Raw genomic sequence first — 15,305 nt, 5'->3', positions numbered from 1 at the left:
ATGAAATCTCAATTAACATAAATAAACTTACTACATCATACACTTGCATGTAACATATTCACTTCCCACAATCCCCCCATACAGATATAAATATGTGAAGACATATAAAAGGTGAAAAAAAGCATGAGTATAATTTCCATTGATTCATGTCTAATTCTGAGTGAGTTCAGTTCTGTAATCTTGAATGTAGCATATGGACACAGTCTCAGAAGTCATCTGTGACTTTTTTCCAATGTTTGAAGACAGATGGTAAAAAATAGATGTAATAGAACTAAGCCAAGTAACTTACTTGCAGTCCTTAGGATGAGCTAATGAAGAGTAAAGGATCCACTGAGTTTTATCAGTAATAATTTCCAGTAGAAGCAGTAAGTACATTTTTGCAGTGCCATACCACATGCCAGTAATGTGCATTGTCCTGGCCACAATGCCAGTGTGCATCAGCATTTCCCCAGCCATGTATTCTACATCTAACTGGTGATGCTTTTCACGTATTTATAGATTTATATAAGTAGATCTAACTAATGTTGGAAGTAACATATTATTGTATTATTTGGTGGTGATTTGAGAATGAAATGTTATGGGAATGTCATTACCTAAGGCTTCTTGCCATTTACATCTTACTTGGCCCTTATCCCTGCCTCCCTCATTTATCAAAACAGGGTGTGTACGTGTATATATTTATATGTATGTGTGTGTGTGTGTTGGTGGGAAAAAAAAAAAAATATATATATATATATATATATATATATATCCCTGTGTTTACCTTTCAATAAGTTATCCACCAGTTCTATAAACTTATTTGCTTTATTCTGTTTCTGCTCACCAAAACCCACGATATATAAGATCACTAATTTGTTTATATTGCCCACCATCTTATATCCTCAAATTGCATAGACTGTTTTGTTATATTGCAAGTAGTCTATTATTTTTGAAATCCCAGATGTCATGGTGTAAAAAAAATCCATGTATGGCATGCAGGATTTCATAAAATCTTTGTGGAAATTTCTTTTCCCCCTGAAAGTAGCCATAGTTTTCTAACCTAGGTAAACCTTATTGTTGGACACCTACACAGAGCTGTAAGGTCAGTGCCATTGATTTTCATATTACTGAAACTGCTTCATATGTAGTGTAGCAGAGAACATCATATCTGATATTGTTAATCCTCCTTCTTTTCTTACGTGTGGGTAGTCTGTTCCGACCTCAGAACCGTGCCGGCCATCTTCCAAGCTCGCGCCAGCTACAAACTCTCGAGCTAAACTCTTACCCAGAATTCTCATCTCCCTGTTACCTCAGATTTCGTTTGCTGTGTCACCATTCGGTTGTGTCAAGCTACTTTTCTTGAGCTAAGTACAATATTTTTCTTCATACCTAAGTTCTAAGACAGCTTTTTTTACAAAAAAGTTATTATACAGTTATCTCTTACCTTAGCGCATTTAGCAACAACCTTTTTCAAAATTTTTTCAACTCTTCTTTTTCTCTTCTTACAGCGAGGTAATTCCTTTCTTACCATCGTTGGTAAACCCCTTTCGTTTTTACCTTCGGGTGTTTCTTGTACCATTGCTGGTATTTTTCTGGTTTCTTCTTCTTTCCTTCTAACCATGGCAGATAAAAAAGGTAGTCCAGGTTTTAAAAGATGTTTGAATTGTGGCACTGCTTGGGTGTGCCTCACTTAGCAGTTGATCCGCCTTGTGGGATTTGTAAGAACTTCTCTAACAGGACATTAATTGAATGGAAAAATAAATTAATATTGAAAGGGCTACTTAAATCTCTCTTTTCAGAGGCTATTTCTGGGTTGGAGGCTTCAACCCCTCCTAGATCCCATAAGAAAAAGAGTGATGAACAAAAAAAGGCCAAGTCTCTTCATTCGTCCCCAGCTGGGGACTCTCAGGAACCGAGACCTAAGAAAGCTGAGCTTTCCAGTTCGGATTTGACTTCTTCAGCTCCAGCGCTTTCAGTGCCCACACCTTTGGCACCAAGGCCATCGGCGACTTCGGCACCGACTAGTGTGCCCCATACTGCATCAGTACCGAGGAGCTCCTCGGTTTAGACTACCTAACCGGCATGACTGTTCAGTCGATGCAGACTGTTATGGCGTCGATGGATGTTTCGACGCCCATTCCTTTTTTGGCTCCAACAACTTACCTGGCACCGACTACCCTCTCGGTACCGACCATTCAGTTTTCATCACCGATGTTTTTGGCTCAGGCCTTAGCACCGACAACCACTTTGGTACCGACCTCATCGTCGGTACAGACCATGCCTTCAGCACCATTTCCTCAGTGCAGACACCAGTAGTTCAGACCATTACAGCTCCTTTGTTTTCACTGCAGACCTGCCCCATGGTGGGCACCGAGCCTGATCCATCCTTGGATAGACCTGACTCTCCCTCAGCCATGTCCATGAAATTCACTAGAAGCCTCTCTAAACACGATGTGTTGCGTCTTGTGGATCAATTGCTTTTGGCCAGAGGTATCCTGCCCCCCAGGACCTATCCTTCCTTGGGAGGTGATCACCCTTTACTAAAGACCCCTACTTATTCTCCTCCTTCATTGCCTTTGAAGCCCCTTGATATAGCACAGTCTTTCCCCAGTACGGTTACCTTTATGAACCTCACTAAGGAGCCGCAGTTGCCCTTGTGGCAGGAGTGTCTTGCCACGGCCCAGGATGTCAGCTGTGGTGCACATACTTTGGCGTTTCACATCCATCCAGGGACTCCTGGTCGGCAGGCTGAGCCACTTGGGTGAGGGGTGACCCCTGCCGTGGGTCCCTACCCCTCTTCAGGTGGACGGGCCTTCCAGCTAATGGAGAAGGCTCTTTCATTGGTTGGCAATCCTGTGCTATCACTCCCCCCACCCTCCTTTGGACCGCAATGTACACAAGCCGCTCCTAGCGGACACCGGGCGCAAGGGCCTCAGGACATACTCCCACAGGAGACCCCTTTTGCACTGTCGTCCCCAGCTTCTCCCTCTGAGGAAGCTCATCAAAAGAGTTTGTGCAAGAGGAAGTAAATGGACTCCACAGAGGAGTCCCTTACTGAAGACACAGACTTTGATGATGGGGAAGGGTCCCCTCGATCACCCTCTGAGGTATCCTTTGGTGATATCCTTGAAATCCTTAAAAAGAGAGGTGATTGGCAGCCTTCTAACCTGACCTCTGAAGAGTCTGTGTTCCTGCAGGCCTTTCGTGCCCGGCCCCCTACCTCCTGGGTTACTCCACCTGCCACCGAACCTGTCCGGCTTGTCATGTAGCATGCTTGGAAGGCTCCTGACATCGTTGAGGCCATTCCCCGGAGGCCAGATAAAATTTTGTCCCCTCCTGCTAGTGATCCCCATTGGTCCAAAGGTCTTTCTGTAGATGCCTTGGTGATGGCGACCACAACTAAAAAGGTGGAAGAAGAAGAAAGCCAGACTGTCCATCCACCCAACAAAGATTCCTGGGCTCTGGACAGAATAGGGAAGCATACCTTTGCATCAGCGACCTTTGCAGTCAGGTCCATGAACTATATAGCACATTTTACCAGGCTTCAAAGAAACTTAATTTCTGAGCTCTCTGAAACTGTGGCTAGAGCTGTGTCTGATGAGGTCCGTGATAAAGTGGTCTCTCATTAGCCACCATCGAATCAATATCTAACTCCTCCATGCACCTGATATCTCAAGCATCAGAAGGAGCAGCTAGAGTAGTAGGTTCAGGCATTGTTCTGAGATGACATGCCTGGATGTGCTTGTGTAATTTCGTGGAACCCTTCAAGGCTTCCTTACTCAATGCTCAAATTGAAGCCTCTTCGTTGTTTGAACCCAAGGTTAAAAGCACACTGGCCAGATGTGAACAGGATGGTAAGACCCTTGCTTCTGTGGGTGTCCATTATTCTTCCCCTCAACGGGCTTTCTCCAGAAACCAGAAGAGAGAGAAGATATGGCACAAAAAGTCTCAAGGTTCTTTCCGTGACACACAAACCGAGTTCTCCCCTAGAGGAAGAGGGGGAAACTCTCAGGGAAGATGTCCCTTTCGGGGGTCTGCATAACGAGGGTTCCAAGGATTCTTTCCCTGGCCAATCCTACCAGCACTCCTGAAGAGCGGCCCAGCTGCTCTCCTCTGGAAGTGGTTTAGCATCATTTCTCTTTGTACCCTTCTGCCTGGCTAACCATTATCACCGATTCTTGGGTACAGAAGATAATAAGCAGAGGTTATCATATCCCCTTCGACCTTTGTCCTGCTCCCCTAACAAGCTTACCCGATGTTCCACCCAGTCAGAAGGGAAGCAGCAGCATTAGAGATTTCAAAGCTGCTAAGAAAAAGAGTCATCCAAATAGTCCCTCCAGACCAGATAGGATCCGGATTCTACTCAAGACTATTTTTGGTGCCAAAAAAAACAGGGATTGGAGACCAGTTTTGGATCTCAGTGTATTGAACAAGTTTGTAAGGGTACAGAAATTCCAGATGGTCACAATACAGTCTATCCTTCCGATTTTGGAAAAAGACAATTGGATGTGCTCGATAGATCTTCAAGATGCGTACTACCACATAAAAGTGGACAGACCATCAAGAAGATTCCTTCACTTCTGTGCGGGAGCCAGTCATTACCAGTTCAGAGTACTGCCCTTTGGACTCTCTACAGCCCCCGGAGTGTTCACAAAGTGCATGGCAGTCATCACAGCTCACTTGCGACTACAAGGATTCCAGGTGTTTCCATACCTAGACGACTGTCTCATCTCCACCCCCACCAGACATCTATTGGAAGAAGCCCTGGCATACTCTGTTCTCACTGCAGAAAGGCTAGGAATAACCATAAACTGGCTAAAATCCAATCTCACCCCATCTCAGTCCACAGAACTCATAGGGGTCATCTTGAACACAAAGAATTGCAGAGCATCCATTCCGGAGCACAGAATTTTAAGGATAAAGTAGCAACTGATTCCAATCCTTTCAAGGGAGAAATCCACAGCTCATTCTGTTCTGCATTTGTTGGGTTCCATGGCAGCCTCCATTACTATTGTCCCCTTAGCCAGGTTTCGCATGAGGCTTCGACAATGGCTACTGCTCACCCAATGGTACCCCTTTCAGTACCATTTTTCAGCCAAGATTCGAGTAACTCACAGGTGCAAGCAGGATTTAAATTGGTGGATGGCACACAATCCGTCACAATGGTCTCGCCCCTTCTCCCCCAACAGACCAAGGCTACAGTGACCACGGACGCCTCCCTGATGGGGTGGGGGGGGCTATTTCAGGGACAGACAGTCCATGGTAGTTGGACCGAGATGGAGGCCCATCTGCATATAAATGTTCTAGAGCTGAGGTCGGTGCTTCTGGCGTTGCAAGCATGTCATCCCCTGCTGCCATCTGGGACTATAGAGATACAATCAGACAACATGGTGGAGGTCTGGTACATCAACAAACAAGGTGGAACCAAACCTTACCCACTCTGTCAAGAGACCATGAGGATATGGCAATTGGCGATGGTTACCAACCGCTTTTTTCTAGCAACGCACATTCCTGGGAGTTCCAACATGATAGCAGACAGACTCAGCAAGTATATTCTACAACCTCACGCGTGGTCCCTGAATCCTTTGATAGCAGCGGAGATTTTCAACTGCTGGGGTCTTCTTTGCTGTGACCTCTATGCGTCCCCGACCAACTACAAATGCAGCAACTTTTTCGCCCTGATTCCCCCTCTGGGACAGTCACCCAGGGATGGTCTAGTCCATGATTGGCCATCGGGTCTACTTTATGCATTTCCACCTGTCCCCCTCATTCCCCAATTTCTGAAGAAAGACAGCAGGTTGAAGAGCAAAGTAATCCTCATAACACCATTTGGTTCCCCTTCCTTTGGCTCACCTGCTAGATCAACCGTGGATTCTCCATCCAACCCTGGGGTTGATCTCCCATCTGCAGAATCTCATTCAGCCCAATTTGAACATCCTGAAGCTCACAGCTTGGCTCCTCCAATTCCTTTGACTGCCAGGCAGAATGATCTTTCTTTGCCAGTACGTGACATTCTTATTGCATCTCATAAGTCTTCCACCAGAATTACATATCTCAGCAAGTGGAAAAGATTTACTATTTGGCTGAAAGAAAAACCGGTAGATCCTTTTTCAGCACCAGTGTCGATAGTACTGGAATATCTGTCTACCTTATTTCAATCCGGTCTATCTGCCTCTATCATTAGAGTTCATTTGGCCGCAATATCTAATTTTCATGATGGTGTCCTATGTCACACAAATTATGCAAGACTTTCATAAAAGGCGTGAGTCATCTAAAACCCCCTTTTAGAGAACCTACTCAACCATGGGACCTGTCATTAGTCCTACAAGCTTTGACAATGCCACCTTTCGAATCAGCTTCTTCTTGCGACCTCAAATATTTGTCATGGAAAATCTTGTTTTTGATCACCATTACTTCTGCCAGATGTATCTATGAACTTCAAGCCTTATATATCAATAGACCATATTTGATTTTTCATAGAGATAGAGTGTCATTGAGAACTAATCCTTCCTTTCTACCAAAAGTGATCAATGAAATGTCCATTAATCAAACCATTGAATTGCCAGTTTTCTTCCCCAATCATTCAAACAAAGGAGAGTATTGCCTACATACCCTAGATATTCACAGGCAAATTTGCTTCTACTTGAACAGGACTAAGGCTTCTCGTAAATCAGACCAGTTATTTTTGGCCTATTCTGGACCTAGATTAAGATGTGCTGTTGCTAAGGTCACATTGGCAAAATGGTTAAAAGACTGCGTAATCTTAATTTATAGAAAACGTAATATCCCATTAACTACTACCATAAAAGCTCATTCTACAAGGTCGGTGGCATCTTCTGCTGTCTTCCATGCCAGAGCCTCTTTACATGACATTTGTGCAGCTGCAACTTGAGCTAGTCCTCATACCTTCATCAATCATTACAAGTTGGATTTAGCCTCCAGTGGAAGAGCATCTTTTGGTTCTATGGTGCTCAGGAATGTCCTTCCATAAGAGCCTCCCAGGAGTAAAGGTAGCTGGTGTCTCTGTCCCACATGTAAGGAATGAACGAGGATTAACAATATCAGATAAAGAAGTTATGTCTTACCATAACGTTCCATCTGTATTGTTGATCCTCGTTCAGTCATTACAACCCTCCCTCCTTACCCCCTCCTGAGGCTTTTAGTGGATCTCACCATTCGGTTCTGTTAGGTCATTTGACCAGAGGTAGCCTCTATCTTCTTTCAACTTGCAAACTCAATCTGAGGTAACAGGGAGAGGGGAATTCTGGGTAAGAATTTAGCTCGAGAGTTTGTAGCTGGCGTGAGCTTGGAAGATGGCCGGCTCAGTTCCGAGGTCGGAACTGACTACCCACACGTAATGAAGAAAACCACAGAAACTCCAAAACACGAAAAAGCAGGCAACAACGATAGTCCGTGAATGACTTTATTAAATAAAGCACTTTTCGTACATACAGTGTACGAACTTCTTCAGATAAACCAGATCATTAAAATCAATTCACTTAAATAACCTACCATAATCAGCTGATACTAAAAGGCAACAATTTTCTTATAGATAAAACACCGTAAACATGTATTTGTCCTAATGGTTTTTAAACAGTATTAACAATTAAAAATGTTTTATGCATTTGTATCAAAAATGTACTTTAATTGCAGTACTGAGTTTCTTCATTTTACATTTAACTTCGAAGATAATCAGATTGCTTATTTAGATGTTTTATTGATGAAGAATAATTCGGCCCAGAAATTTGAAACAAAAATATATAGAAAATGCTCCTATTCCAACACGTTCCTACATTTCTCTAGTGCTCACCCTTTGTATCAAAAGAAGTCCATGATTAAAGGACAATTAGTTAGGGCTGCACGTATGACTACAAGAAATGTTGATTTTCTTGAGGAATGTGAAAAATTAAAGGGTATGTTTCTTAGAAGAGCATACCCTAGGGAATTTATTGATGGAATATTGGATGAAATTCTTGATAAAAGACATCGAGGCTTTTATAAGCCTATAGTTAGTGGGCATGAGATTGATGGATATAATGACCTAAACATCTCAGAGTTTAAGCTATCAGTTTCAAAAAATTTTCCAGCTTCCTTGGATAACCCACCAGAAAATAATTCGTACCCTTTTGAATATAGTTTGACCCTTACCTTTAGCTCTGATTTTTATTTTATTAAAGGAATAATATCTAAGAATTAGAATATAATAAAAGAAAATAAAGATTTACTTGAAAAGGTAGGTAGGTCACCTAAATTTACAATTAGATGGGATAGGAATTTTAAGCAACTGCTTGAAAGTATTAATAATAATAAAAGTAGTGCCCTTAACAAAGGCTCATTTAATTGCGGTTCATGCCCGTATTGTAAATTCATGTTGGTCAGTAATTATATTAAAATTAATAACTTTGATTTGAAAAGTAAGTATAAAACTAACTGTAACTCTAAAATGATGGTATATATAGCCCAATGCCAATCTTGCCCATGTTTCTATGTGGGCAAAACTGTTCAGAGGCTTAGAGATAGAGTCTACGAGCATATTTATAGTATTAAGAAATCTATAATGGATAATGCTCTGGCTAAACATGTATTTGAACATTCCACACATACTTTTAAGTTTTGGGTCTTGGACCAAATAACGTCTAATATTAGGGGTGGCCCTTTTGAATTATACTTGGAAAGGTTGGAATTAATATGGCAGATTAGGTTACATTCTTATAATTGGCCAGGGTTGAATGATTTATGTTCTATTATGGCATTATTAAAGCTTAGGAGCCTTAACAGGTAGAATTTTATTTTATTTTATTTTATTATTTTATTATATTGAAGTTATTAGGAGTTTAAGGTTGGTCACTGGTTTGACAGTTACTGTTTTGGTAGCCATAGTGAGATAGTTTATATATTATATTTATTTGTTATTATTTATTTTCATTTTTTGATATTATATGCAGTCTAATTAATTTATTTTGTGGATATTTATGAATATATATATTTTTGATACAAGTGCATAAAACATTTTTAATTGTTAATGCTGTTTAAAAACCATTAGGACAAATACATGTTTACGGTATCTTTAAGATAATTGTTGCCTTTTAGTATCAGCTGATTATGGTAGGGTATTTAAGTGAATTGATTTTAATGATCTGGTTTCTCTGAAGAAGTTCGTACATTGTATGTACGAAAAGCGCTTTAGTTAATAAAGTCATTCACGGACTATCATTCTTACCTGCTTTTTCGTACCCACACGTAATGACTGAATGAGGATCAATAATACAGATGGAACGTTATGGTAAGATATAACTTCTTTTTCTGCTTTATGTATGAGGATGTCATTTCATTTGGTGCCTAACACTTGGGTGAATTTTTTGAATTTCTTACTAAAGGAGTGATGCAATTTTAAGGGTGAAGTGTTTTCTTTCTTTTTCTCTTTTCATAAGGTAGCATTTCAGAGAGGTAAGGTATCAATGACACTTGGTACTTTGGAACTTCCTTAAAGACTGAACAATTCATATGGAATATTAGCAAACCATAAAATCAAAGGTACATGTTAAAGAATAGTCAAATTGTGCAGTGATAGACAAATAAATAAATTTATGGCCAGACATTCTAAAAGGATGCCATTGCAAATAGAAACTTTTGTTGTTGCAACTGACTGCATAATGATTTGCCTGCAATTAGAATATGAGTAGGCCATGAGATATGATAATGCATTCCACAAAATGATTTGTGCACTGGCAGCAGTTCTGTACTGTGATACTGCTGTCTAAAGTACTGCGTTGTATGGTTCTATGGAAAAGTCAGTCACTGCAGTCTACAGCAACTTTGTGCATTGCATGTCATCATTACTGTTCCCTCAGTAGTGGACCTTAATGGTACATGCATTTCTCTGGTGATAATTCAGTCTTTTTTTTTTCTTACACTGTGATTAGCTTTTGTTAATTGTGCTAAGGCCTAGTACTGAATGAAAATGATTCTAATGATGTTTAGTGCATGCATGTTTCTGGTGCCAACAAAGATATAGCAGGTGTGTTTTACTCTAACTCTTTTAATGTTGATTGTTTTGTTGCTGATTCACCTGCTTACATCCCTGCCAGTAGGTTGTTTTGTCAGCTACTTGATATACAGTCATATAAGCTGTAATGCTTCTGAATACGTGATTGTTCCAAAAGGATGTATAGAATGCGTTAATGTAAAGAAATCATTCCGGATATCTGTCTGTGAATATACTTAAATAGTAAGTGATTCTGCTATGAAAACTTTTTTGTATGCATGTTTTTTTATGGGTCTCATTTTGTCTTCCAGCATCAGAGGCTTCTTGATATGTTGGATCAAGAAAAGAAAGCTTTGGAAGAACAAATAAAAGGTGCTTTAGTAGAGCAAACACAGCACCATAAGGTATTGTTAGATGTTTTCCTGGTATCTTGTGTAGAGCTGTAATAACATGGATATGAAATTCTGTTAATGTAGCTGCCTAATAGGTTTTGCTGTGTTGCAAATGCCCTAAGTTTGCTTTCTCTGGCTCACAGATGAAGATCTGACCAATCCTATAGTATCATCCTTTTTGACACATATACCCCCACACCATGTAGGAAAAAGACTATTCATCTGTTATACATTACTGAGGGTCATACCATGAAGGTATGTAGAATGACAACAGTTAGGTGTTACTGAAGGCAAATTGATACCTTATGTACAGTTTTTATTTAGGTAAACATATTTGTGGAAAAAAAGCTGGCTTTCCATGTTAAACCTGCGGGGCAAGTGACTTACATTTCCATGGTAAGTACAGTTGCTAACCAAGCAGAAGTGTAAACTTTTAAAGGGGGGGGCTGAAGGACACTCTGAGTAACAAGAGTATGCTGCTACATGGTGAAACCATAGCAGAATGGTTGATGAAGATTTGTGGCAAACCACAGTATGGTGTTGAGCATTCAACAGATGGATGCGTGAGACAGAAGGAATTTGGTAAGGATATATGCAAAACAGAAAATCATAATACAGACATACCTGTGTTTGTTTGATGATAAAGTACATTGAACAGGTTCAAAACTGAGCAGGTTGTTCCCAATAATAGTGCTTTTTAGACAGCATGTAAGAAGATTGAATTCAGTAAGAATGCATTCAAACAGTATACTGTTAGTTTTGTAGTGTTTTAAAAATTATGAATTATTAAACATATTTAATGTCTTGAATTACTTTATTTTTTTTTTCAGTTTAATAATAAGCCATTTGCTTTTTGTTTATAGGAAGAGTTAGAAAAGTGTATAACTGAAGAACGGCAACGAAACAGTGAAGCTATGAAAAAGGCTATCAAGGTATTTAAGTATGCAAGTCCCTGTGGTTACTACAAGTGTAGTGGTAAATGTATTTCTTTATGCTTATGTTATATAGATTGAAGAAAGACTTTTGTAGCCTAATAGTATGTTCATTCATTATGCAAAACAATTCACCAAGAGCTGGTGATAAAGGAGAGCTGTGATATGCAAATGCTTGACACTGATAAATGCAAACATTTTGTAAGCTAATTAAAATTAACAATTTATGATATCTTGGAAAATTCCACTTACTTTCATGTAAAATGAGCTCAGTGTTAGTATATTTAGGTAGTAGTAGGTGTATGAAGGACACACTCCCCACAAAAAGCCACAATGGGGCTTACAAATGCATTTATTTTGTTAAAGTGAATTTCAGTTTAAGGTGCACTTACCTGTTCTCATATTAAGTATCGAGCATATCTAATATTGTGAATCTGGAGCAGACACAATATTTAAATTGTTCTTAGCCAAGTATTTATTTTTATAAATATGCTTTCATGTATACATCCAAAATGATGATATTATAATCAGATGACTTTACTATACAGCTTCACTGTAAAGTTTTAAATCTCAAATTTAAGCTTAAGTTATAGTTGTACTCCATGTTAAGGCTATTTTTCAGTCATCTGTCTCCACTAGGAAAGAATAATTTGGTATAATTCTTTTGGCAGACCTTAGCAGCATTAAATAAAAAAGATATTCAAATAATTTTAATGTATGTTGTGCGTGTAAACTGTCAAATGTGCAACTTAAGAGCATTGCAGAGGAGATGAAAGTTTATGAATTGGTACCATGTGTGAAAGTAATATGAAAATAAAGCCTTTAAACTGCAAAGAAAAAGAAATGACAATGCTATGCAGTTTACCAAGGCAGACATAGTGGTACCTGATAACAAATGAGCAGGCAAAAAACAAACGCTGTGCAAATGATGTGGATGCAGACACAAAAGAACACATTATAGAGCTAAAAGTTAAATCTGTAGATTATTGGGTTACATTAATAATTTCACTGGATTGTGTTTGAAATGTTAAAAGGTACAGCAAAGTATTAATGATATTCATTATATTGATTACTGTTGCAGTAGCCTTAGCTGTATGATTTATGGCCTGTCATGGTTATAACAGCCAGCTTTCAAAGTTTCAGGGTTCCTTCCATGCAACCAAACCATCAGTCATCTCCAACTGAGCTGACAAAAAGACAGGTTTGGGTGCTAAGCCCTTTAGAGCCTTCCTCACACAGAAGAATATGCTCCTCTGCAGGATTTCATGGATCGATGGTCAGCTTGTGCTGTTCCTTTCTAGGGCATATAAGTTCCCCTTGGAGAAGACCCTTCCATTTTATAGACATTATTATGTTATTTTACTTTCCTATTTAGGAAAGTTATTTTTAAGCTAGGAGTGTATTAGGAGTGTATGTTTTAAAGGGCTGACATGAGACTTAACTTACTTTTATTTATTGTATTTATTTATTTTATTTTACATTTATTAACCGGGTAGAGTCCGGCTGGGCAAGTAGCCCTTTTTCAGCAGACACCCAGGGAGATAAGCTTCATAACAATAGTACAAAAAGATTACAAAAATGTTTAAAAGATTTACAAACAATATACAAAAAGTTTGACAGTTGCCAACAATCACAATTTACAAAAAGTTGAATGTAAAACAGAAAACATTACATTTCTTAAGCCCTACTTCAGGCAGTAATATGAAACTCATTAGATATATAACTAAAAACCATTGTGGTATTTTCATTTGGTAAAAGTAAGACAAGAAGATAGCAGAATAGAAAACATTTGATCAAAGGCACGAGAAACTAGCGAGGAGTATTATAGGAGCATAGCCATTGTTGAGTAAGGTACTTGTTTAGGAGTTTTTCGAAGCTATGACGATCTGTTTTTAAGATATTCTGGAGTAATAGGTTCCACTGTTTGGCTACTTTGAAGGAGAAGAGAGAGTCACCAAAGTAATTATGGGACTTTGTAATCTTGAGAACAAGTTTATCGGATGATCTAAGGGCCCTGGGGTTGGTATTTAGTTTATTTTTAAATGGTATTTAGTATTAGTAGTTAGTAATTTATTTAATTTAGTTTTAAATGGTAGTGCTCTTTTTCCTATCAGATTTAAACTTTAAAGAACCCAAAACCATTTTTTCTATGGAAAATTGTGTTTATTTTACTTTTTGGGATAACAAAGTGTTTTTATTGTGATTTTTGTGGGGGAAAAGTGACTTTTAAAGATTTTTACCAGCTTTTGAGTCGTGTTTTCACTGGCAGAGAAACACAGTTTTTGGCTTGACCATTGAACAAACTATCTGTCCCATGGTTGGTGGTCCTTTCAGCCACAAGAAGAAAAAGTTAAGCAAATGTCCTTTGCCACCACAGCAGGCAAGCAATTTGCATCAGCCACAAAAAAGTGACTCTGCTGTGGCTGAAGCTTGTTCCTCAGACTACTTATCTTTTACTCAGATCCCTTTGGTGCAGCTCTTAACAGTCATTATGGATAGGAGGTTAACCACATCCTCTGTGGCTGTTGGGGTCCCCTCACCAGGCAGGGGAGAGCCACTCCTGTCATTTCTGGGATAGGGAACTAGGAAGGCTTTCCTGTTTAGTTAGAATGTTATGCCTGCCTCTGGGAAGCTGCTGCTGCTGCCATTAATAACATTGTTAGTCCCAGTTTTCTTGTCAGAAATGAAACAGAAAACCACATGTATCAACTTCATCTCAAATTTCCTTTGACAGTAGTAGTTTTCTCTGTCTGGCTCAAGGTTTAATTCAGGCTTTTGATTCTTTTATAAGGTGGTTTCTGGTAAAAGAAAGACGGATACCTTTTTTCCTGTAGAGGGTCAAGATTCTGAATCTGGTTAGGAAAATGAAGGGACAGATATAGGGGTTTCTTCTCATTTTCCAGATTCACACTTAAAGGCGAGCTCAGATTCTGATCCTCACTGTGAGGGGGGGTTCCATTTCTCTGAAACTATTTTCAGAATGTTACAGTGTTTTCAGTGGGGAGAACACAGAGGCTTTTCAGTCTTTCAGAAAATGCTATGAGCTGTTACAGAAGGAATTTTCAGAACGTTCACCCATTCCCCCAGTTTTTTCAGCTCTGGAGGATGTGTGTGTCACTACCTGCAATTTTCCTGATAGCCTTCTGCCCCTAAAAAAGTTTTTACGAACCTGACCCAGCAGCTATAGCTTTAGTTAATTCTACTGATAATAAACATTTGGTTAATTCTGATCCTACTCTTTCTGATGAGGATGGGAAGGTTATTGATAAGTACCAGAAAAAGTCTATGCCTGCAACTTTCAGTTGCAGACGTGTACGTTAACGTTTATTGTGACTAATTCCAAAAGTATGAGGAATGAATTGTCTGCAGTTTCTTCTTATGTGAAAAAATCTGCTTTAAATAATTTAGTTTGTTCCATTGTACAAGTCACTAGTCATTGTTTACAAAGAGTGGGTATGACTCATTTGATACATCTCCCAGGGCTATGGTCACTGATACTGTTTTGAGGGGGTTTGCCTGGCTATGTTTCTCTGAACCTCTCAAATGGTGTGAAAAATGAGATTTTAAATTCTGCTTTGAATAGAGATTGAATTTTGGGTTCCCCTGCTGCAGAGGTTATCAGCGAATGTAATGAAATGGATAAAATGATACAAGGGATTTCTAAGATTTTTCAGCCCACTTTTCCAAATTTTTGAAGGTGTTCTCTAACCTCTCATTTAATTTTGGCAAAAAACAAAATAAAAGGTGTCAGCAAAATGCTGCTAAACAGATGTTTAAGAAGAAATGACAGTGGGGGGGGGGGGTCCAAAAAAGTTTAGACCCCCAAAAGCAAGTACAATCCAACCGGTCAGAATGACTATTTAAGAGACCTCCTGGCATCCCATTTTCCCTTCCAGAAAGTCTGAAAATCCATTTCTCCCCTTTGGCAACAAATATTTTCAGACCAGAATGCTCTGAAGGTTATTCATCAAGGTTACAGATGGCATGGGAGGAAATCCCTCCTTTTCAAGGGGTAAT

The 15,305-nt window shown here is 39.4% G+C and overlaps 1 protein-coding gene across 1 annotated transcript in view; it reads left to right on the top strand.

Annotated features, from left to right (window-relative positions):
* The window catches only part of CCDC91 (coiled-coil domain containing 91), a 1,729,462-nt gene that overhangs the window by 939,951 nt on the left and 774,206 nt on the right, over window positions 1-15,305 (top strand). The window contains exons 9-10 of the mRNA XM_044088193.1: window positions 10,276-10,368; window positions 11,220-11,288. Of these exons, the coding sequence (XP_043944128.1) occupies window positions 10,276-10,368; window positions 11,220-11,288 (162 nt within the window). The remainder of the gene's footprint in view (window positions 1-10,275; window positions 10,369-11,219; window positions 11,289-15,305) is intronic.

The sequence above is a fragment of the Protopterus annectens genome, chromosome 11.part0 (genome assembly GCF_019279795.1).
Source record: "Protopterus annectens isolate FY-2018-M chromosome 11.part0, PAN1.0, whole genome shotgun sequence".
Lineage (NCBI taxonomy): Eukaryota > Metazoa > Chordata > Ceratodontiformes > Protopteridae > Protopterus > Protopterus annectens.
Note: the sequence above shows the minus strand (reverse complement) of the source record. Positions and strands in the feature narration are given on the sequence as shown.